The 23,690-nt window shown below is 34.2% G+C and overlaps 13 protein-coding genes across 13 annotated transcripts; 10 read left to right on the forward strand and 3 right to left on the reverse strand.

The window, feature by feature from the left end:
• Positions 1-898: 898 nt before the first annotated feature.
• EIN_227650 (hypothetical protein) lies at positions 899-2,143 on the forward strand (the record flags this gene model as incomplete). The annotated part of the gene is made up of 1 exon (XM_004255065.1): positions 899-2,143. The coding sequence occupies one exon, from the start codon at positions 899-901 to the stop codon at positions 2,141-2,143; it is 1,245 nt and encodes a 414-aa protein (XP_004255113.1).
• Positions 2,144-4,006: 1,863 nt separating this feature from the next.
• Positions 4,007-4,597, forward strand: EIN_227660 (hypothetical protein; the record flags this gene model as incomplete). Its single annotated transcript, XM_004255066.1, has 1 exon — positions 4,007-4,597. The coding sequence occupies one exon, from the start codon at positions 4,007-4,009 to the stop codon at positions 4,595-4,597; it is 591 nt and encodes a 196-aa protein (XP_004255114.1).
• A 1,838-nt stretch (positions 4,598-6,435) lies between these two features.
• Positions 6,436-7,758, forward strand: EIN_227670 (membrane protein PB1A10.07C, putative; the record flags this gene model as incomplete). The annotated part of the gene is made up of 1 exon (XM_004255067.1): positions 6,436-7,758. One exon carries the CDS (start codon positions 6,436-6,438, stop codon positions 7,756-7,758), a length of 1,323 nt encoding a protein of 440 aa, XP_004255115.1.
• Positions 7,759-7,912: 154 nt separating this feature from the next.
• On the forward strand, positions 7,913-9,604 carry EIN_227680 (hypothetical protein; the record flags this gene model as incomplete). Its single annotated transcript, XM_004255068.1, has 1 exon — positions 7,913-9,604. One exon carries the CDS (start codon positions 7,913-7,915, stop codon positions 9,602-9,604), a length of 1,692 nt encoding a protein of 563 aa, XP_004255116.1.
• A 110-nt stretch (positions 9,605-9,714) lies between these two features.
• EIN_227690 (hypothetical protein) lies at positions 9,715-10,719 on the forward strand (the record flags this gene model as incomplete). The annotated part of the gene is made up of 1 exon (XM_004255069.1): positions 9,715-10,719. One exon carries the CDS (start codon positions 9,715-9,717, stop codon positions 10,717-10,719), a length of 1,005 nt encoding a protein of 334 aa, XP_004255117.1.
• Positions 10,720-10,986: 267 nt separating this feature from the next.
• Positions 10,987-12,891, forward strand: EIN_227700 (hypothetical protein; the record flags this gene model as incomplete). Its single annotated transcript, XM_004255070.1, has 1 exon — positions 10,987-12,891. The coding sequence occupies one exon, from the start codon at positions 10,987-10,989 to the stop codon at positions 12,889-12,891; it is 1,905 nt and encodes a 634-aa protein (XP_004255118.1).
• A 146-nt stretch (positions 12,892-13,037) lies between these two features.
• On the forward strand, positions 13,038-14,033 carry EIN_227710 (hypothetical protein; the record flags this gene model as incomplete). Its single annotated transcript, XM_004255071.1, has 2 exons — positions 13,038-13,170; positions 13,234-14,033. The coding sequence occupies 2 exons, from the start codon at positions 13,038-13,040 to the stop codon at positions 14,031-14,033; spliced, it is 933 nt and encodes a 310-aa protein (XP_004255119.1).
• Positions 14,034-14,289: 256 nt separating this feature from the next.
• On the forward strand, positions 14,290-15,337 carry EIN_227720 (ATPase GET3, putative; the record flags this gene model as incomplete). Its single annotated transcript, XM_004255072.1, has 2 exons — positions 14,290-14,714; positions 14,776-15,337. 2 exons carry the CDS (start codon positions 14,290-14,292, stop codon positions 15,335-15,337), a joined length of 987 nt encoding a protein of 328 aa, XP_004255120.1.
• An 822-nt stretch (positions 15,338-16,159) lies between these two features.
• EIN_227730 (hypothetical protein) lies at positions 16,160-17,617 on the forward strand (the record flags this gene model as incomplete). The annotated part of the gene is made up of 1 exon (XM_004255073.1): positions 16,160-17,617. One exon carries the CDS (start codon positions 16,160-16,162, stop codon positions 17,615-17,617), a length of 1,458 nt encoding a protein of 485 aa, XP_004255121.1.
• A 123-nt stretch (positions 17,618-17,740) lies between these two features.
• Positions 17,741-18,409, reverse strand: EIN_227740 (hypothetical protein; the record flags this gene model as incomplete). Its single annotated transcript, XM_004255074.1, has 2 exons — positions 17,741-18,295; positions 18,353-18,409. The coding sequence occupies 2 exons, from the start codon at positions 18,407-18,409 to the stop codon at positions 17,741-17,743; spliced, it is 612 nt and encodes a 203-aa protein (XP_004255122.1).
• Positions 18,410-18,855: 446 nt separating this feature from the next.
• EIN_227750 (hypothetical protein) lies at positions 18,856-19,429 on the forward strand (the record flags this gene model as incomplete). The annotated part of the gene is made up of 2 exons (XM_004255075.1): positions 18,856-19,258; positions 19,311-19,429. The coding sequence occupies 2 exons, from the start codon at positions 18,856-18,858 to the stop codon at positions 19,427-19,429; spliced, it is 522 nt and encodes a 173-aa protein (XP_004255123.1).
• A 47-nt stretch (positions 19,430-19,476) lies between these two features.
• On the reverse strand, positions 19,477-20,217 carry EIN_227760 (hypothetical protein; the record flags this gene model as incomplete). The annotated part of the gene is made up of 2 exons (XM_004255076.1): positions 19,477-19,992; positions 20,092-20,217. The coding sequence occupies 2 exons, from the start codon at positions 20,215-20,217 to the stop codon at positions 19,477-19,479; spliced, it is 642 nt and encodes a 213-aa protein (XP_004255124.1).
• A 1,506-nt stretch (positions 20,218-21,723) lies between these two features.
• On the reverse strand, positions 21,724-23,379 carry EIN_227770 (hypothetical protein; the record flags this gene model as incomplete). The annotated part of the gene is made up of 1 exon (XM_004255077.1): positions 21,724-23,379. One exon carries the CDS (start codon positions 23,377-23,379, stop codon positions 21,724-21,726), a length of 1,656 nt encoding a protein of 551 aa, XP_004255125.1.
• Positions 23,380-23,690: the final 311 nt, after the last annotated feature.

Consider the following 23,690-nt stretch of genomic DNA (forward strand, 5'->3'; position numbering starts at 1 on the left):
TTTGGAAATTGTCAAAGTGTTTGAAATGGCTGAAAACTCACGAGCAAAGTACTTGAAACAAGTGTATGACAAACTCTTCGAAGGAGCGTTTGGGAATTTTCCACAACAATTGTATCAACCTATTCACCCATTCGTTTTACTCGTCAAAAACTTTATCACAAAAGATGAACAAGCAACCAATGGAGATGACTCAATAAAAAGTGAAGCAGAGAAACTCAAGAGCGAAGCAGAAAGTTATTTTAAGACTGTCGTTGAATCGTATCAACAGAACGCTTTCAAAGTCAATACCTTCTTTAGAAGAACATCAAAAGAATTTTATCAACCATGAATAAAAATGTTTTATTCATGTTTTTTCATTAAGTCGTGTTAATGAAAAAACAAAAAAGTGGTTGTGAGATGTGTCAATAACACACAGACACAAACAGCGAACTATTTTGTTTATAAAATATGATTAAAATATTTGGTTGACTAGAAACTATGTTTAGTTTTTTTATTGGTTCATTCTAGTTCTTTTTTTGACATTTTGGTTTTTACAGTCATTAAAAAAGAAATAACTACTTATGCTTAAATAATCGGGAAATGATCAAAAATTAATAAAAGAAAATAGTTTTGTGTGAATTAAAAATAAATTAAAATTTTTATATAAAAAAATATATAATATTGTTTATTATTGTTTGACAATTCAAATGAAAACAAAAACTAAAAATAAAAATAAAAAAATTGAAAAAAGTTAAAGGGTTATAGATATAATATAATATAATATATTAATTGCAATAAGAAAAAAAACTATAACAATCTAATTTTTTTTATTTACCAATCTAATAACCAAGTTGTCAAATAATTGCCAAGTAAAATATTAATAAAATATTAATAGAAGAACATTAAAATAATAAAGGTAATGGATGTCTACTTAACTCAAGTACCTCGTCGTCAAAAGTCACTTCCACAATCACAAATCCTTCAAGAGAAATACATCGACTCGATAATAGACGAAGTGGAATTATCATCACAACAGTCCTTGGCAGATCAAGTCGGGTTTTTGTTCACACACACGGAGTATATGACCCCACACAGTATCGCCAAACACTTGAACATCTCCATTAATGAAGTTCAAAAATGTATACGAGAGTTCTACGCTACACCTCTGCGGAGTTCGTGTATTTCACGGTCTGTGATCGACGACTCTTCTTACGTGACGGAAAATAGTGACGAGAAGAGTGAATGGCTCACCTTACAAAACCCAGTCCCCCAAACTGGAAATGATTCTTTTGTTTCGTTCAAACGTTGTGTGGAAGATTTAATAGAGAACAAGACGGCACTGTCATGGAAAGGCGTATTGTCATTATCACACGACTACAACGTCTCTGAGTACATGAAGAATGCAAAAGTAAAAACGGTTGATGTTCAACAGACGTTTCGGTTGGTGTTGCCAACAAAAAGCGAGAAAGAGAAGGGGCGTGACATGATGTCTCGCGTTGAATTCGTCAAGCCAAGTCGTGTATTTTGCACTGAATTGGTTGGATACCAGGAGTACTTAGATAAGAAGAAAGTGACTAGCGTGTGGGTACCAAATCACCCAACCTATTTTAAAGTTGGGAGGGAATATGGGGAGTCGAAGGTGCTTGGTACTATTCGTGCTGATGGAGGATGTGTTGCGCCACTTGCGATTGTTTCGAGTGAGAAAGAGAAAAAGAAAATATTCAATGGTGGTCAGGACGTGACTCTGGTCGTCGAAGAGGATGGTGTCCTTACACGAGAGATTGTTGTACAGTATTTGAAGGATTCCATGTTTGGTGAGGGAGAGTGTGATATCGTTGTTTTGATTGTGTCGGACTATTTTCGACGGTTCAAACTTGAAAGGGAAGATTGGAGCAAAAACGTGAAGATTCTATATATTGAGGAAGCTCTTGAAGACTCTTTCTTGCCTATGAGTAAGATGGTCAATTGCTTGATAGAGAAATACAAACGTAGTCTGATTAAGAAGAAGGAGGTCTGTAGTGTCGAGAAATGGCTAGGAGCTTTGAGGAAAACATTCACCGAAATGAGAGTCAAAGACGCGTTCAAGAGTATCGGAGTCGTCATTGACGAGGAGTTCTGTCGGTTTGAAGACGTCGAAGATGAAGATTCTACAGAACTGTGTTGATAATGAAATAAACCCAATCCTCAATTTTTTATTGGATTGTTGATTAGTTAATTAATTAGTTAAAATTGGCTTTTTTTTTATTAAACAAATCTTAAATAATATAGTTCAATTTTTATTATGTAAAAACGATAAACAAAAGAATTATATTGAATCAATTTTTTTTAATTATAAATGATAATATAATTATCATTATTTTACTAAAATGAAAGAGTGAAATAACAAAAAAAATCATATGTTAAAAATCAATGATATCTTTTAGATTATTATTTACACTAATATACATTACTTAACTAATAATAAGTATAAGATATATTTAAAAAAACAATAAAAAAGGTAAAATTTGGCAAAAATTTGTCTATTTTTCTCAAATTTTTAATGAGTTTTTGGTGGGGTATTTAATTCATATCACTTTAGAAATAAAAATATTAAACACCAGAAAAAGAGTTTTATTTTCAAACCAAAATAAAATTTATTGGTCCCATTTTTTTCTAAAATAAAAAAACTGGATTAAGTGGTTGGCAAAAGCGATTTTTTTAACCAAACCTTGTACATTATTCTTTTAGTATAAATAGTATTAGAGTTAACATAAAATAATAATCAAAAAAATTAATTATGTCGCACAAACACTTCTTTAATAATCGGGATTATTCACAAAAAAAAAGGTTGAGTTTTTAATAATGGTTATTATATGGTTTTGGTTTATTATTTTATATTATAATATTTATTTATAAATTTAAAAATATGTTTGTTATTAAAGATTGCTAAAATAATGATTGGCTATTACCATCATAATATATTTGCCATACTTAATGGTAATATAATATAAAAATAAATTATCAATATAAAAATCCATAGTTAATTTAATTACTGTCATTATTATAAAGACAATTTCAAATTAAATAATAATAATTTATAATAATATAATTATAATTTTAAACAACATATTAATTTCATTTAATTTCATTCATAATTAAAAAGTAATTGAAAAAACCAAATGTGCACCTTTCTTCAATGCCAGAAATATATTATTTTGGAATACATTTTTTATATCAATTATTATTAATTTTGCATCAATTTGCAACAAAATAACGGGATTTCGAGTTTTTATTTATAACAAATGGAAATGTTATTTTAAACCAAATTTAGATGTTTCACTTTTTTGAACTTTTGGACTAGCTGAACTCTAAAATATATTTGATCGAAAAAAACTCATCTAAAAAATCCCCTTCAAAATAATAGTAAAATAATAATATATTTATAATATAAATATAGTTGTGTTTTTTTTGTATTTTAAAATGCGCACCTTAATTCAACAGAAAAACGTCATTGAAAAAAATTGTGCAAAATAATGAGATCTTTTTCTCTCAAAAAACGAATTAGACTTGACACTGAATGAGCATTTGCTGTTCTGAAATATCGAGGCAAAAATTAAGAGTGGCAATTAACAGCCACAAAATTGCAGAAAATAACAGTAACTTTACCAAATCAATAACAAAAATGGGAAAGAAAAGTAAAAATGCAGAATACTCCCTTTTTTGATGCAGACAGAAAAAATACTACGGCGTATTTTGCGAAAACTTGGGAAGTGAGAATCCACAAAAAATACAATTCACAAGAAATCAACGAAAAAAAAAAGAACAAACGCAAACATAGAATGAAGAAACAGGAAGGGTTAACTATAAATAACGACTGTTCGAAGGACAATCTGTAACCAAAATAATAGTAAAAGTCTAGTTATGTTGACTTTGGAATAGTTTTACACCTCTCGGAAATGAACGCAAGTTTTCTAAAACGTAGAACTAAATGGAAGGACTGCCGTTCCAAAACTGTGAATAAAACCGAACTTTAATACTGAAACATAGTATGCAGCGCGAACACAGGTGTTCAAAGAAGAACAACTCGGAGGTCTTCCGAGACAAGAGAAACTACCTTGTGACTCTCCAATCGGTCTTAATAGGACTCCTTAATAAACACTTTGAAGTCACAATCATCCCTCCAAAGAAACGGTCGACTGTCGCACTCCAAGTCTTCCACATAGGTGTTCTCAAAAGAGGCGAAGATGTCATCGACTTCGACTGCTTTACTACAAAGCGGCAAGAGGAGATCTTCAAGTGGGACTTAAAGAATGGAATCACACAGAAAACAGCGATGCGGCGACTTGCAAGAAATAAAGTGGAAGACCCAATTCAAATACTGATTGATGTTCTCAGAGAACTTGGGTACACATTCCACTCTGTGTTCACGTCCGGACAAAATGGAGCGCCAATAACCGAAAAGGTAATGAGCGTGACCACTCCTGAGAATGAAATACTTGGCAAAGAATATCTCATTCGAACCGGTGAAGAAATTCATCGCGCTATCCTCGCAAAACAGAGCAAAAACGAGACACTAATACTCTCGCTTGGGGACGAGGCACTCTCGTCTTACTTTGTTGCTAAAAGCTCTGAAATCTAATTTGTTCATGTTTTTGTGTTTTTGTTCTGTTTTGGTGCAACTTTACCATTTTTTGATATTTTCAACTGGGGTTTCACCATTTTGTATGGTAATACCCAATCATTTTAACACATGTGCTGGGTTTGTCACCACAGTCCAAAACCTGCCGTTTTCTTTAAAATGGCATTACCTCACAGGACAAAACGTTCCAAATATTCTTTAGTAACAGTTTCTTGTATTTGCCGAAATACTACTGTTGAAATGACATTTTACGACTGTGTGGTTCATCAGATTTTTAATGGCAAAATCGATTTTTTATTTCTTACCATTGAACGTTTGTTTCTTTTTGGATTTTACTTGTAAATGTTGATTTTGACTTGAGTTGCTTGCCTGAAATGTGATGGAAGAGGTATCCGTTGTCGACCATTCATAATTTTCCATTCCAACAGAATTGGGCCAAAAATTTATTTTTTTTTTATTTTTTTTTGGAAATTGAACTCTTGTTCACATTGGAAGGTTCTCTTGTAAAAATCTAAAAATGAACTAAGATATCAATTATATTGTATGGTTTATGTTCTCTAAAATATTATAAAAATATAATTGAGTAAAACCCGATTGCATTTTAAGCCTGTTGTTTATTGTTTTCTATTTATACTAATGTTTTATTGTTATTAAAATAAGTGTAATGTTGAAAATGTTGTGTTTTTATTGCTTTTTTGGGTTTTTATTTTGTAGTTGAACACGTTGGCAAATTTCAAGCGGAATAGAAATAGAAATTATGGATTTTGATTGAATATAGGGTCTGTATAAGAATGTTATTCAATTGCAACAAATAGAACATTGCTGTCCCTAAAATGATGTTAAAAAATAAAGTGCAATTCAATTGTAATTTGATTTTTTTGTTGTTGGGACAAACTTCACAATTTTCAAGTTAAATGTATTAATACTTATTGATCATTTAACTTGAATAATAAAGTTAATGGGTTGTTAATAAAAATAAAGGGTAATTGAACTACTTTTTAGTTGATAATTATTCTTTTTCACGTTTTTGAAATACGAAACTGCACTAAATTCCTCATTTTGTTAAATATATTCAATAATAAAATCTCCCCCAAAAAATTTCCAGTTTTATCAATAATGTTTGGTTCTTGTTTCCTTCAGTTTTTTCTTGTTAAATCAATATAAAAATTTAGTTTTGGTCTTCACCTATCTTCTTTGCTATTTCATTTCAGCTATTTTGTATTTGTTCTTGGAGTTGTGACAAAACAGACCGACAATATAACAATAGAATCGTTTACTATAACATAAATACATACATGTTGTCATAATTTAACTTGTACATACATTATGTTAAATTGAATGTAAATAATATATTCTGTTGTATACATTATTTTAAATTATAGAACATTATATATCTCATATTAGGTTACCAAAAAATCACAATTTATTCAAATAAATTATTGTCAAATGCTTATTAATTTTTAAACATTGTAACATAATAACATAAACATAACATAATAAACATACACTCATAAACACATTCTCAAGAGTGTATAATTTGTAATAAAATAAAAATCGTATTTATAATACAATTATACATTTTCTATCACAAAATTTTTTTTTCTTTTGAATAATGTTTTTATAATCAAGAATGATATACTTAACAATAACAATTAATAAAAATACCCAAAGTCAAATTAATTTGTCTGTGTATGAATAATAAGAGCATAAACTTTTAATAGTAAAAGTGTTATAAAGAGAACCATTTCAATCGTCAACGAAAAAACAAATGAAAAATAGAAGAGACTTTACTGTTTGTGCAACACAAACTCGAAAACGCAACTAAAAAAATAGAAGTCATGCCTTGTTTGTCTTGTAAAAACTTCAACTTACTTGCCATCCGAAATAAAGTAATCGAACTACTGAAAAAAGTGACACAAATATCTGGGGTGAAGGCAATGTATATTCTCCTCTTTTTCGGGTACAGTCTGATTGTTTACATCTTCAGCGACTTCATCAGTAAAATGCGTATCGCAAGTTGGTCGATGGGTAATAGTATTTCAAACTACATCTTCTTCTGCGCAACAAGTTCTGACGATGAAACGTTTGCCGAATGCTTTTCGCAGGTCATCTTATCGCGATGCATGGAGGCGTACTTCTGTTTCCACATGATCCTCTTCGCCATTTCATTTTTCATACAAAATGAATCGCCAAGATCGCCATTTGTATTATTCCATGACGGGTATTGGTTCTTCAAAATAGTGTTAGTCACCCTTCTCTCAACAATGACATTTTTGTTACCAACGTGGGTCCACACAGTCTTCAATTATTTAGCCGCCGCTGGGGCTGTTCTTTTCTACTTGTATACGCTCATTTCGTTTCTCAACTTCGCTGCAATTTTCAATGTTAAAATGGTGAATAAGGTTAACACTAAAAGGTGCTTAGATCCATATGTAGTGTTATTACTTGGATCCTCAGTGTTGGCATTTTCATTAATGTTCATTCTCTCCATTTTCACGTTTGTAAAGTTCACCTCGATATCGACTGGTAAAGGGACTTGTAAATCAAAAGTGTACAACGGACTGTTTACCGCACTTAATATGGTCATCTCAATCATTTCGACGATCATCTCGATGCTACCACGAGTGAGAGAGTACAAGCCAACGTCCGGTATTTTCCAGTCGAGTGTTGTTGCAGCATACACTTCGTATTTGTTGTTCACTGCAATCACCTCACAGCCTTGCTCTGAATTGAACGGATGTTGGGAAGTCACCGACTGTGCTGATAATTCGTCGCTTATGTCCAACTACGATTGGATGTCGTTCCTCGGCATCTTCTTCACTGTTGCTGTTGTGGCTTACCAGGCTTATAGAAACTCGAATGAGATATCAGAGACTTCGATAATTGATGACCATTTACCCGACCAGGCGGATACATTGACTGGCAAAATCCAGAAGAGATATGTCTATTGGAAATTTCACATGGCAATGTGCGTTGCGACACTTTTCATGCTCCAAAACTTGAGCGACTGGTCGGTGTTTAAATATAACCCACCAAGAGTCGAAACGGGCAAATACGCATTCTTTGTGAAAGGAACAGTTTGCTTCCTTTGCCATATCCTCTACATATGGACCCTTGTAGCTCCAATAATCTTCCCCAAACGTAATTTTAGTAATATCTAATTCAATGTTGTCTTTCTTTCTGTTCGTCATATGTACTTTTTTATTTGTTTTGCGTCTCAAAGTCTTATAGTAAATATTTAATTGTTTTATAATTATTTATAATACATAGTAACCAAACAACAAGAAAAGAAAAACTTGAAAAAAACTGTTGTTTATGGCACCCCCACGTTTTACTCTAAAAGAATTGGGAACCATATCGGAATATATCACTGATATCACATCAATCGAACGCTTTGTGTTTGTGAGTAAACTGTGTAAAAAGACATTTGACACGAAAGAGACGACTATTCTGCCACAAGTCGACACCCATGTCATGACCCCTATCGAACTCACAGTCAACAGAACAATGCAACTTTTAAAGGTTTTAAAATACTTTCCGTCTGCTAAGTGCCTTCAATGCGATACTGACACAATCCGAATCATCCCAGAAGGAGTCTTTCCTCATTACTCTCAAATTGAAATTAATGAAAGCGAAGAACCTTTGTTGGTCAAAGAGCAGATGCTCCTCATCAAAACCCTTGCTCCGAAAATCACTAGTCTCTCGCTTAAGATCGACGAGGACTCGAATGACTTCCCCGATGAAATGGACTTTGCAGAGATGACACAACTCAGGTACTTGAGTGTTCTCTTTTCACAGAACGAAGTTATTGACTTCCCCCAAAAAGAAGAAGAACAACAAACATTCTGCTTCTCGAAGCTCTATGAGTTAAGAGATGTCCCAACACTTCAAACACTCTCAGTAAGTTGCGAACAAACAACTGCGATACTCTTAGCACCGATATTTAGAGAGTTGCAATGTGTCGTTAATGTCATTTTACTTTATTCAGAAGACGACGTTGATAAAGTGCGAGAGGTGATGCCAAACAACGTGATTGTGTGTTGCGAGTATGACAGCACCATGTGTGAGTACACACGACGGCAAACAGTTATCATGGAGCACGACGGACTCTCGGCGAAGATGGAGACCCTTGGAGAAATGCACTTATTTGAAGAATTGATGGAAGACTCGCTCACTCGCAAATTGGTGTTATACGAAACGATACCAAAGTGGATGAAAGTTGTTGACTTGACAACATACACACACATCCAAGAACTTCAAATAGAAGGGAAAGTGCCAGTCACACAAGTCAATATACCAACAAGTGTAAGTTCACTGAAGCTCTTGACTAATGGATATTGCATTACTAATTTACAAGACGCTAATTTGGAAGAACTCAGACTTGATGGATGCGATGTAAACCCTAATGTGTTTGCAACACAACCGCTCAGAGCTATGGAATTGAAAGGGTGTAACATCAAAACAACATTCTTATTGCCAAACACACTCACGAGATTTTCGATAACGGATTCTGATATACAAGTCCAACTGAATGATGGGCTCATCGAATTGGAAGTTGGTAATTACTCAAAGTCGTCTTCTCTTGTCCTACCTCAGAGCTTAGAAGTGCTTTCAATAGAGTCGAATGTTTCAATGTTATCTGCTGTGCGTCTCAAACACTTGGATATATCAAAGATGGTAGTTAACACTGATTTATATCCGACAAGTTTGACATCATTACGAGTGTTGATGGGCGTCGGAAGAAAGCAAATTGACTTACTCCGGTTTCAAAAACTTGAGCGACTGAGTATCATAGTGTGCGACATGGTGAAGAGAATAGTCCTCCCGCACTCCCTGAAGTATTTGATGGTTTATGGGTGCAAAGAAATCATCGCGTTTGATAACATGAAGAATGGGAATCTGTCCGAACTGTGTGTGACGGAGTGCAACAACTTGCGGTTGAAGATTCCGAAAAGTGTGAAGCGGTGTTTTGTTGACATTCCGTCGTCAGCCTGTGTGAAATACTGAAATAGAAATAATTGACGCCCCCATTTTCAAAAAGAGAAAACGAACTTTCAAAGGACAGAAAAACTTCAGAAAAAGATAAAAATAAAAAAACTAGAAATTTTGATTTGGCGATGAGTAGCCGCAAGTCTTTAGCTTTCCAAGAAATGACGAAACCAAACAACAGACTCAAAGAAAAAAGAGACACACAACTGAAAGACACTCAACCGCTCCGAAAAGAAATGGAAATGGACGACCCATTCGTCGAAGACGCGGAGGTACGCCCGTCGATAAGAAAATCCGCTATACCCCTTGACAAAAAAGAAACTCCAAATTGGGTAACGGGGGAAGGCAAAGTGTCGGGACTTGAAATATTAAAGGGACTCACTACACAACAACTTGTTATCTCAAACGAAGCGGAAATAGTCTTGGACAAAAGTGATAGCCAGAAAACTATTATAGCGGAACCTGGGGATACAGCAAAGAGAATCAAATCAGTGGATTTCCCACACGTGGAACGCAAACAGAAGACTCACATTATACAAGAACAAAAAATGGAAGAAGAAATACTCGACAAAGAGAAGGTCAACAATGACATAGCAGAAAATGAATTTCAGATGGAAGAAGAATCACTCACTGCTTCAATGATTCCATTCCCAACAGAAGATGTCGTTCAGAAAATCGAAGAAAACATCCCGAAACGAGAAACACAAAAGGACCAATTAAGTCTTCGCAAAGATCTTGCAACACAACCAAAAATTAACGCCACTACTAAAATCGTGATCCCACAAATGACCTGCCATAAAGTACTTCCTCCTTCTTATCAATCCGACCTCATTCGACAAGACCCAGACATATACTTTCAACTCAATATGAATAATGTTTATAAAAAAAAGGGCGACGCTGACAAACAAACTCAACCCAACATGGAACCACTCAAAAATAAGGGTAATGTCCCAAGTCCTGTCCAAACCCCTTTCCAAAAATCATTGGAGGGTAGCTCTTTACAAGAGAGGATCAACACAAGAAAGAATAATTCATGCAGTACACACACCACACCCAGTTTTACACGTACAAGTAGTTGTGGAAATGGACCCAATGTTGTACCAAAGAAGAGTACGACACTGCCAAATTTTTGATTAGTAAACAAAGGAAAAGCTATAATATTAGTAAATTCATCATAATGAATAGTTTTTAGTTTTATTGTTCGTTGGATTGTAATGACCATTCAGACCAAATTATTAGGGTTGTCTTCTCAAAAAATATTTACTTTGAATAGTTTTATGATAGTAATTTAATCAATAAGATATAGTTTAAGAACAGGCACGTGTTTGAAATACTCATTTGAAAAGAAAATAATAATTTTTTAAAGAAGATCAACAAGGAATTTGAAAGAACAGAGAGAGATGAAGAGAAGAGGATCCAGTGGAAATAAGAAGAAGGGTGCGTTTTCATTTTCGAATCCGAAAGAAAAGAGGGTGAAACGAGGCATTCTTAATTTTGACAAAGAACCCAAAAAGGGAGAACAGGGCCAAAAACAACAAGAAGAGAAGAAAGAAATGACTGAGACGGAAAGAGGGAGGAAAATTATGCGGGAGGTTGAAGAGATTCAGAAAGTTGGAAAACTCGACGAAGACGACGAAGATAAAGTCGAAGAAGACTTGACTGACGTCTTCATCACACAAGAGACAGAAGTTGATGAGTTGCCAAAGGATGTAACAGATGAGTGTATGTCGAACATCTTTTTGAATCGGCCCATCGAAGAAGCGATGATGAAACTTCCAATGAAGATGGTAGAGAAAAACGAACAAATAGTCGTACAAAGCAATTTTGAAGAGATAACAGGGGAAATAGGGAAAAGACCAGAAAATGTCCCCATCTCACTGTGGAAAGAATTTGTGAAGTTTTTGAAGGAAAATAAACTGGAACTTGATGAGGAAAATTATAAACTGTTACTCAATTTAAGAGGGTATGCCGATATGTTTGTCTTTCATCGTATGAATGGCGACCAATTTGCAGTGATGAGACTTGTTAACACATTACATATAGCAACACATCTGAGGGAAATTAGATGTTTAAGACTGAAACATACCCTTTCGTGTAAAGAGAATGAAGAGCCACAGAAGGATTTAGGGTTTGTGCAATGTTCCACACTTGTCTTGTTCCCATTCAAAACAGCTGCTTTGATCTTTATTAAGACTTTGTTGTCTCTTATGGGACCAATCTATCAAAAAAATATTCGACATGAAGATCGATTTGTCAATGGCTTCAGAGACATGCAAAATGAGATGGAAAATCGACCAAAAGATTATTACCACATTTTTGAAGGGAACAACGACGATAAATTCCGTGTTGGTATCAGTTTTGGGAAAGACGGTGTTCATTTATACACAGAAACGTTTAAAGCGGATTTGATTGTCGCATCGCCGCTTGGTATCAAAGCGTTTATTGAGAAACAGGGAACTACAATGAACGACATGTTCTCGTCGATCAAATTGATATACATCGAGTCGATTGATGTGATGGAAATGCAGAACATGAATTATTTGATGGAAATTCTCAATGTGTGTAACAAACTTCCTGTGACACAACATGAGACTGATATTCGAAGAGTGTATAGCCATGAAGTGGAAGAGAAAGGGTTATATTACAGACAAAGTATTATCTATGGAAGGTATCAGACTCCATTAAACAACTCTATTGTACGAATGTGTCAAAACAGTAAAGAAATGATGATCACCGAAAACACTGCAATGGGTTCTTTGTCCAAATTGGTGCGAAACGTTCCAATCAATTTTAATAGGTATACCGTCACTTCTGCTTTAAATTCCCCGGACGAACGGTTTGAGCATTTCACTAAAGTCTTTTTACCATGGTATATGGAAATTGGAACAAAGAAAAACACCCTCATCATGATCCCAAGTTACTTCGACTATTTACGAGTGAAGAACTACTTCAAAGAAGAGAACATCAATGGCGTATTTGTGAGTGAATACATTTCTACTCGAGCTCAAATCAATGCTGAAATCGCCTTCAAAAAGTCCGAGGTCGAGTTCATGATCATCACTGAAAGGTCTCACTTCTTCAACAGAAAGAAAATCAAAGGAATACAGAACATCATTTTCTATGAACTCCCTAACTCTGCAAATTTTGTACCAGAACTGATTAATTTTGTACCATCAAGTATTAACGATTTCGGTGTCTTTGTGTTGTTTAATAAGTTGGACACAATCAAGTTAAGATACACTGTCGGTGATATGAAGGCAGCGTATTTAATGACAATGGAACAAGACAAGTACACGTTTATGTGAGTTTCTTTATGAATTGACTGGATTTTGTTATTTGAATTTTGTTATATATAACATTTTGTATAAATGTTATTTCGTTTTCACTTTTTTGGTAATATTGAGAGAGAGGCGGAATGAACAAAATATAAAGGGTTAACTATAAAAACGAAATGAAACAATCACCAGGTGGGAGGAACGACGGGCAGAGGAGACATCCACGAGCACAGAGCAGAATCAATTGGGCCGACTTGGACCAACTTGACAATGGTTGCAAAAACGAGATAGAGGAGGTGAGTCGACTCCGTTTGTTCCGCTTTTAGTTGTACTTTTTCATTTTAACAATTTGTGATTGAGATTGACAGAAAGAGGCTGATGTGATTGATAAAGTGAATGGGGCGAAGCAATTTGTGAAGGAACAAAAAGAGAAATGTGTTGCGGACACGATTATAATGAAACGGGACTACATTCCCCATACGGATCAAAACCAGTTAGTAGCACATGCCATGATTGAGGCGGAGACGTTTATAGACAAACATGAGACGACAGTTAATAATGGTATCAAAAACATGGACAAACTGAAAAAGAGGATTGAAGATGTTCAAAAAGTTGACATAATAGGATTAAATGAGAAGTTGACAGAAATCTCCCAGATTACCGAGAATTTGAGAATAGAAGTGTTAGAAAAGGAGAAGAAAATGAGCGAGTTGAGTGTGTCATACCAAAATTTGAAGGAAACGTTCGAGAAGGTGAAAGAGCTTCAAAAGACTAAGAACGTCTTAATTAAACAAATCAAAAGGTCATTAGGAAAAGACTTGGAGCAAGTCTTGGACTTCAAGAATGAGGCTTTACTTCTGAGCTTCTTACAATCAATCGACATCGACGAATTTTGTCAAACAAAACTGAAACCCGAAGTCTTGTTATCTCTGATATCGTATTTGGTGTATGACATGTCGACAGATAACATCGAAACAAAATTAACATTCATCTTACTGTCGCTCCACAGTCTGAAGGTCGAAGAAGTCCCTAAGAAGTATGTGCCGTTCTTTAAAGAAGTCCAACAAACACTCCTTTCATTCCGGGAATTGCTGGCGTTCAAGGAGTGCCATGAGTCAGTCCTCATGATTCTATTTGTGTGCGAAGAATTCATCAATCCAAAGTCCTCGTAATTTCTTGTTATTTTCTGCATATTATGGAAAAGGGTGCTGTTTTTAGGGTTTGTCTGTGGGAACACCAAGTAATAAAACGTATAGTATAGTAAAATAATTAATAAATGGAAGTAAACAGAAGTGAGGAATTACGATGGGTGATGAAGTATTAGAGTTACTTATTTATTGAAATTATTTATGTCAATAAATAAAAAATAATATATTGAATATTTAAAAGGTCGAATATTAAAAGGAAACTTGAAAACTCGAAAAGGAAATGGCAGAGGCGGAGTTTGCACCAAACCTTGAACATATCATCATGTCAAAGACATTAAGATGGATCTTTGTAGGTGGGAAAGGTGGTGTTGGAAAGACTACTACAGCATGTAGTCTTGGTGTCACGACCGCATTGAGAAACCCACAAAAGAAAATCTTGATTATTTCGACGGATCCAGCACATAATACGTCCGACGCATTCGACGTCAAGTTTGGAGCCGAACCGATGGCTGTGCCTGGTATTGATAATTTGTCAGTGATGGAAATTGACGTGAAAGATGCGATGAAAGGGATGTTTGATCAACCACAACAACAGCAACAACAACCACAAGGAATGGGTCTTTTAAGCGAATTAACTGGGATGATGGGGATGGTTAAGAACGTTCCTGGTATTGACGAAGCCATTGCATTTTCGCAAATCATACAGTTTGATCTATTAAGTATTTAATAATATAATTACTAATATAATTAACTATTTAACAACTAGTCAAGCGCAACAAATGAAGTTTGACACTGTCATCTTCGATACTGCACCAACTGGACATACATTGAGATTTTTGTCATTGCCATCCTTCTTAAGAGACTTAATGCAAAAGGTTATGAAACTCCAAGAAACATTTGGGCCGATGATGAGTCAGTTTGGCGGGATGATGGGGATGAACGTTGATATGAATGAAATGAAACCGAAGCTCGAGACGATGTTAAAAACATCGGAAGAAATTGTTAAAGAGTTCACAGACCCAGAACTGACCACTTTTGTCCCCGTGTTAATCCCAGAGTTCTTACCACTGTACGAAACTGAACGTTTGTTGCAAGAACTGATGACACTTAACATGGACGCTAACGCGATTGTTGTGAACCAAATTCTGCCCGTCAACGAGTGCTGCGAATACTGCAAAAATAAACGAGCTATTCAAGCAAAGTACTTGGCTCAAATCGATGGACTGTATATGGATTTCCATGTACTTAAGATTAATATGCAAACAACAGAAGTCCGTGGTGTGAAGGCACTCATTGAATTTGGGAAGTTTTTAGTCTCAAAGGAGTGAGTTGAATAAAGTTAATCGTATTAATTTTTGGTGTTATGATACTCCATTTTTATACAAATATTCGGGATATTTGAATTATAAAATACTAAAATATTACGAATAGTATTAATAAAGTTAATATAGTTTCCCCTTATTCTTTTCTAACTATAAATTATTAATAATGATATACTATTTTAATTAAAAAAGTCAACAATTTCGAGTTGTATTTAATTTGAACTTCATTAAAAAAATCCTTTACAAAAAAAAACAAAACGAGAGTTAATTTTCTTGAAGTTGACAGAGCAAATATGATTATTGTGTATTATCAATATAACAAATATAATACATGATAGTAAATTAATGGGTACAAAATAGTTTATTCATTCTTGTTGTTACTTTGAGTTTTTGATGCTGTGACTTTATACAAAAATGCTTATCTCAATAAATATAATTAAATTAATTATGATAATATAGTACAATGTTGTTCGTTTTGTTACTTGTGTCCAATCAAATCAAACAAATATGAAACGTAAATAATTTAGTAAAATAAACTAAATTCAACACATTCCATGATCGATTTTAAAAAAACTCTTCCAAAAATAGAAAACAGCAGAATAGAATTGTTTTCTTATTTTGTTTTTTATCTATTAGTTATCGATACTAATCGGGGTATTCCGGTAAATAGAATTGGTAGTGAGTCATATTACGATAATTGGAACCATCATTTGTTAACAAAAAAATAAGAAGACACTGGTCTTCTATATATCCTCGATAACCTTCTCCAAATTTCTTTAAAAACGGATTATACAAGATAAACTTAGGAGTGAACAGAAAAAATATAGAATGTCAAATTGGAACCATCAACTGCGCGACGGCTGGGAACTTCGTCTGTACTTTGGTGAGAAAGTCTCGACTGGATTTTCTCGTCTTTCGTTGTCTGGCAATGTTGCAATAGAAGTGAAGACAAAAGGGCAATTGCATCACGAGGGCAACCGGGTTCAAATCAGAGTTTTGGATCGAAAAGATCTCGACGTCGAGTTAACAGTGAAGCAAGACAATGTTGTCCAAGGGCACATTTTCTTCTTAGCCGAAGAGTTTGTTGATAATGGCAACTTGATGAGACCAATAGTGAAAGATGATGTTATTATTGGTAAACTAGAGGTGGGCTATTTGATATATGACTCTTTCAAACATGAAGATGACACACCACTTGACATCAATTTACATAATGTCATTATTGGCCACAGAGGATTTGGTGCGACAAATAGAAATATAATGAAGAACTCGGCTGTTGTGGAGAACACGTTAGACTCATTCTTGTGCGCTGAGGTACAAAAGACTGATTTTGTCGAATTTGATGTGCAACTCACGTTGGACAATGTACCAGTTATCTACCACGACTTGTGGATGCAAATCAAGACCACTGATTTCCTTGGAAACCCTCAAGTACTTCGAGTACCTATTAATAAATTGAGGTACGACCAAATTAAGAAGTTGAAACCAATTGTGCTCGACCACATTTATTACGAAAAACGTGCAAAACAACTCAAAGAAGAGGTCTCAATTAAAGTTATGAAGCAAAGGAGTTTTGATGAATTTGACATGGAGACACGAAGAAAATATGAAGACGAAATTGAAAAGGCTGTTGCCCAGTTACTTGCTGAAGAGAAGAAAACAACCATCTACGAATATAAAACACTGGACAAGGATGACAGCATCGAAATGAGTAAACAACACACAGTTGGAACACCTCATTCTGTCATTCCAAGGTTCTCCGATTTGCTTACTAAGATTCCAGACCACGTTGGTTTTGATATTGAAATCAAATACATTAACTGCGATTTAGAAGGGAAGATGTTGGGGTATATGGAGAGAAATGAATACATCAACCGCATTCTCGAAGTCGTTTTCAAATACGGAAAGAACAGAAAAATGTTCTTCTCTTCATTTGATGCTGACGTCATCACTCTTTTAAGAAAGAAACAACAGAAGTACCCGGTGTTATTACTAACTACTGGAACCATCGAAAAATACGTCACAGACTCTCGAAGACATTCACTGGTCAATGCAATTAATTTTGCAGAGAGACAAAAGCTTACTGGCGTCGTCTCAGACTCTATCGCTGTGATGAAAGAACCACACCTTGTCGATTTGGCTCATCAAAAAGGTCTCATACTTCTCACTTATGGTGCTGAAAACGATGTAATGGACGCGTCAAAGAAGGAGTACGAGTATGGGGTCGACTCCCTCTGCACAAATAGAGTCGTCGAAATCGGACTGAAGATCACAAACAAGAAGTAATAATTTACTATACTATTTTTATAGTTTTTACTGGTATTTTATTTATAGAACTATACAAAACTATATATTTTAGTATCTATTGCAGCTATTAACAAACTAATACATAATAGTAAGAGTATATACTTAAGTGGAGTGAGTGCCTCTTATTCTCTTCATTAAAATGTAGAACGGGGTAGCAGCCATTTCCAAGAAGATCATCATCACAAACGATAAAATCAACATGATCGCAAGAACTATTGACGAAGTAAATCCGTTTGTATAGTACTGAACATTATAAGGCTTTGTGCAATCTTCACAATTGAGCTCTTGACACCCACACGTAGGCGCTCGGAATTTGTAGGAGCAACAATCATTGTACAATTCGTAGAAATAGTCTTTGGTTTGATACTCCTCCCAGTGATTTTTCTCGTGTGCCGGTGCTCCTATCATGCCAATGAACCATAATAAGATCATGAATACTGTTGTCGACGTCATTAGAAGCCACATCGTCCACTCAAATTTGGGGGACTCGTGATTCCTAAAAAAGATGCACCCCGCAACAAAAGCAAAAAGCCCAGCAACAACACCGAAAAACGGAACTGCGTAAAGTAAGTTATTATACCCCGTTGTGAGATAAGCCGACTCTCTAAACTCTTTGACGCCTAGTGGTGTTAATGAGGAAAATAAACATGCAAAAAACTCGATGTCATTTTCCGTGTTAACGTTTATCGTATGCTACAAGAAGAATAAACAAACTGGTGCTAATGGGACAATCGCTAAAGAAATTATACGAGTGATATTTTGCTTTATCATTATATATTCTTTTAGAAGATCCTAAACACCTTTTTATATAACTTTAACATTTGCCTTTTGTCATGGATTACAACTGTTTTAATGTTTACAAAAAGTTTAGTTTTTTAATAGTTTAAAATTAAATTTAGTTTTAAATAAAAATATAAAATATTAGAACTTAAATTAACTTTGGTTTTAATTCACAATTAAAATCACTATAATACATTACAATTTTTAATGTTATATTATATAACGAATATGTTTTTCATTCTACTGAATATTTTAATATAGTAAAATAATAATTATTAAACTATATAATTAATTAATTGAAAATATAATAAAAAGTATTAGAATGAATCAATGTAATGAAAATGAAGTTGTTTGATTAACTTCTTATTACTTGTGTTAATTTCACTTGTTATGAAGAACTTAGAAAATAGCCAACAAAACACAAACTAGAAAAGTACATGTCATCACAACCACCTGCTAGTATTTCTGTGCAACTGGTGAAAATAATCGACTACATTTATCGCAAAGGGTTGGACACACCATGCCTGATGTTGACACGAGGAAATGACAAAGAGATGTTAGAGGTGAAACATCTTCTTCAGAAAGGGGAAAGTCTTTGTGGCAAAAAGTATAATGTACATACAATGTGTGGGTTATTAGTGTCGCACATTAACTCAGTTCCTCCAATTATTCCAACTGATATCACCACAACGGGCCTTTCAATGGACAATCGAGAGATATGCACACTTCTCTTCAAAAAGTTATCGACGTACAATTACAACACTTTCTATTACATCATCTCGTTTTTAAGAGAGCTCTTGTTCCACTCGGAGAAGAATGGACTCACTTCAGACCAACTTTGTTTGTTTACTGTTGATAAAAGATTGATTTCAAACAGGGTATTTACTTCTAGCACAAATGGTAATTGGGATGTTTGTCCCACAAAGAGATCCATACTGTCCAACAACCACCACTGTCACGGAGAAATATGCCTCCTTTATTAGAGACGTATTAGACCTCAATTTGATGTAAAAAAGGAGAAACAAATTCTAACTGAAACACTTTGATTGAATATTTTCTCATTCTGTTATTAACACCGAATTTGGTAAAAGACCCGCCTCGTCTTGATCGAGACGCTGATATATAGTCCCGTGGATCTGTTGAAGGTTCTCTGGTGATTTGGGCTTCTCTATTGGTTTTGTGACCTTTGCCTTCAACAAAAGCTTTGCAAGCGTCACGAAAAAGTCCGTCACGTTCTTTCCACTCCGCGCAGACACCTCCATATAATTCAGAGTACACTGCTTTGCCAATTCCATCGCCTCCATCCTTGACACCGCTCTCTCCTTTTTATCTGTCTTGTTTGCCAATAAGAACTTAATTGAAGCGTTTGAATGTTGTTCACCAAAATAGAGCCATCCCGAAGCATCTTCAAAAGACTTGTGGTCGTCGACAGAAAAGACTGAAATGATTGCGTCTGCTTGTCCTATGAAGTCTGGGGAACTTGTCATGATGTCTTCTTGTGGTTGATGAAACATGTTAAGCACAACGGAGTATTGTTTTTTGTCTTTCGAAGTCAACTCGACTGTTTTTGAATCCTGAAAGTGAGACGAATTTGTATGCAAAAGCGGGTTCATGTTGTTTTGAATTTGTGTTAAAGTTTTAAAGCTTCAAATTAGTTGAGTAAAGAAACAAACCCAGAGACTCACGGGGTGCTGAACGTGCGCATGGAATTCGTTCGTTGTGTACCGGTTCACGATTGATGTCTTGCCCACGCGCGCGTTTCCGTAAAACACGACCTTGAACGTGTATTGTGTTTTCATTGAATAATAATGGAGATGAACCCAAACTAATTTTGGCCATAAAAAAATAGAACATTATGGGGTTGTGATTGAAAATGCCCGAAAATTTCGATTTTTTTACTGTGTCATAACAACACTCTTTGAAGTCTTTAACTTTCGACGTTTTCCCGAAATTGCTGTAATAAAACAAGAATGACTTTGAAGTAGAAGTGAATTAATTAATTCAGAAAAACAGGGATTTGCTGTTTGGTAACCAAAATAGAAGTTCTAATTACTTGTACTATTAATATACTATTCAAGACTATCACATTTTATTCAAGTTTTTTATCAATGAGTTTGGGAACTTGAAGACGGCAAAAGTTTGAATTATAAAACATGGAAAATATTAAATACTTTATACTAATAATAACAATGGTTTTTTTTAATTTATTATCTTATTTAATGTATTTGGGTCTGTCATTGCCGAAAAAAAAATAAAATTAAAAATAAATGAGTACTAGTTATGACACTTTCAATAGCACGTTAATTTTCTCTTTTCAACAAGACTATGATGTATATCGGACTTGATGTTTGCAATTAATCGGGTAAAGGCACCTTGTTATATACTTTTTTCGCTTTTTTCTTCTTTTTTTCCGATAAAATCATTTATCAACAAACTATTTTCATAACAAAAATAAGGGAAACAGCTTTAAAAATTATTAATAATAGTTTAAATAGATGAGTTTAGATGACAAACCAAGAAGAATTTAAAAATAAATATGATTCGTAGTACTGTTATCTATAATGCATTTTTTTGATATTGAATTGTAGTTTTAGTTATTACCCGTCCATTCACGTCTTTGATAGCCTATTTTAATAATATAATTATAAACTGGTAATTCTCGGTACGATTTTATTATTGGTGAAAAATTATTAATAACACAATTACCAATTCATTTTAAACAACTCGTTCTAATTATATTAGCTTACAACTTTAACCTAAATAAATAGTAATACTAACTAGAAAAAAATAATAAAAAAATAAAATAATTATTTTATTTTTTTTCATGACCAATTTTGAATAATCACTGACGTAAATTACCAGTTCATTTAAAACCGCGTATTTTATATTTGAAAAATGGACAACTTTTTTCGATATTTTGAATCACTTATTTTTGAAAACTATTCACATTACCATTTTTAACCAATTTAAACACTAGATCATCCAGTAAATAAAAGATCATAACATTCAAATTGATTATATATTAATTATAATTTATTAATATACATATTAATTCATATATACTATATAATAATAGATACATATATAATTTGAATTCTATATATGTATAACTTTGTTTATATAATTTATAATAAATATAAATAAACAAAAATAAAAATAAATTGTGTTTTGAGATTCAAATTATAATTAACAATTATTTTTATGATTATTATTAAAACTAATATTTATAAATATGTTTTTTAATTAATAAATAATTAGTTATTTTATTAAAAATGAACCAATTGAAATCACATAATTATAGAGATTTATACCTTTGTTGTGTTTGGTGTTTTGGGTTCCATAGTTTGTTCTGTATCATCGACCCCCTGCTCAGACCCTGATGCTGTTACTGAAGACTCTGTTTCAACATCAGATTCTTCAGAATCGTTAGATGATTCAGACATATCCGACTCTTCGCTCGAATCATCATCCGAGTGAACAACAGTTAATGGGACACTGACGTCTGTAACTTGTTGTGTTGGTTTTGTCTTACTTTCTGGTGTGCTTTGTGTTTCTGTGTGTATTTCTTCAAGTTCTTTACCGTTGTCTATTACGTTCTTTTTAATTGTGATCTTTCTTCTGATTTCAAGGATTTTGGTAATAAGTTGTATCACAGAACACAAGAAAAGTCCGACAACTTGCAATCCAATACAAAAGTAGAGGGCATACTCTCTATTTCCAAGTTGATCCACGATAAGACTTGAAAACAACGGACATAATGAACAAGTGAGCTCTCCAACGCATTCAGTCAGTCCAAGAACTTTTCCTCTTGCTTTGTCACTTGCGTTGAGCGAATATAAAATGATCGACTGAATCTCATAAGCGGAAATACACCCAATGACAATTGCTAAACAACACAATACCCACCCATTCCTCAAAAATATCATTCCTGTTGCCATACCTGCTATTATTATTTGTACGATGATATTTAACGTCTGAACATATTGCCAATGGTGGAATAACCCAAAGATGAAGAAGAAAATGGTCTGACTGAAATACAACACACCCAAAAAGACACTGATGAATATCTCTGTATCTTCACTAACTCCTTGTAATGTAATTTTCTCTGCGTCCGCAAAGTCAATGTATTGATTACCGAATACCGCAATAGCACCATACACCGTGAAGTGTATGACCAAATTGTTAAGATAATACAATGTAAAGTAATATGGCTTTCTCGACGATTTGGAGTCTTCAGTCGTCAACTTCATGATTTCATTGTTCGAAAACTTGAGTGATTCCTCCGTTGCACACTCGGGATATTCCTTTTTGTACCGCCTTTCAAGTCTCCGCAACTTCGCCTCTTTTCTTGTCACCGAACTTCGATGTCGCGGCATGCGTGGAAACGTTACAAAAGCTATCATGACTATGACTGAAGAAAAATAGAGTGAAAATGTATTGCCAAAAGCAGACTTCATTGGCCCACCCAATACAAACCCAATTGCTTTTCCAAGTGACCATGAGACACTGAATATGGATAACTTCTTATTTGTCTCTCCTTTGTACACTTCATTCGACAACATGTATTCACAAATCGACCAGAAAAAAGCAAGTGCAAAAGACTGTTGAAGTAACAGGAAGAAAAGAGGGAGGAGTGAGCCCTCTCTTTCGACGTAAAATATACCAATCGAAACACCACACAAAGCTTGGAGGACAAATCCAATTCTGATGATGTCGTCGATGGGAAACCACTTCTTGTCGAGAAACAATCCAATGACCGGGCACAACAACCCACACAACCCAAATGTAATACAATCGGCTAATCCAATCATGAATGACGACCCTCCTTGTTCCTTGATTAAATAAGGCAATATTAACCAACAAAAGTACGTTGCCATATTAATGACAAACCCACCGAAGTAGTAGTTAAATACGTTAAAATGTTGAATGAACCGCTTTGTTTGGTGTAAACAATTGGCCATGAATGGATTGAAATGAGGGAAGTTTTTTAGTTTTCTTTTTTCATCTTTTTACAACACGGTTCGACATTCGCTTTTTAATAAACGAATCTTATTAATATCGGGTTTTAAAAATGTTCTAAAGAAGAGTTTTTTCAAAAAGCAATTCTTTTAAAAATAAAATACAATTTAAGAATAAGGTGGTCGTTCTTAGTCTTTTTTATTATAAACACACAACGAATTTACAACGATACGTGTTGGTATGATACAAAGTTCGGTTTGACAAATAACATTAAAACACGTGGTTGGTGGTGGGAGCCCAACAATACAGTCGA

The sequence above is a fragment of the Entamoeba invadens genome, assembly GCF_000330505.1.
Source record: "Entamoeba invadens IP1 unplaced genomic scaffold scaff_1105074725849, whole genome shotgun sequence".
Lineage (NCBI taxonomy): Eukaryota > Evosea > Mastigamoebida > Endamoebidae > Entamoeba > Entamoeba invadens.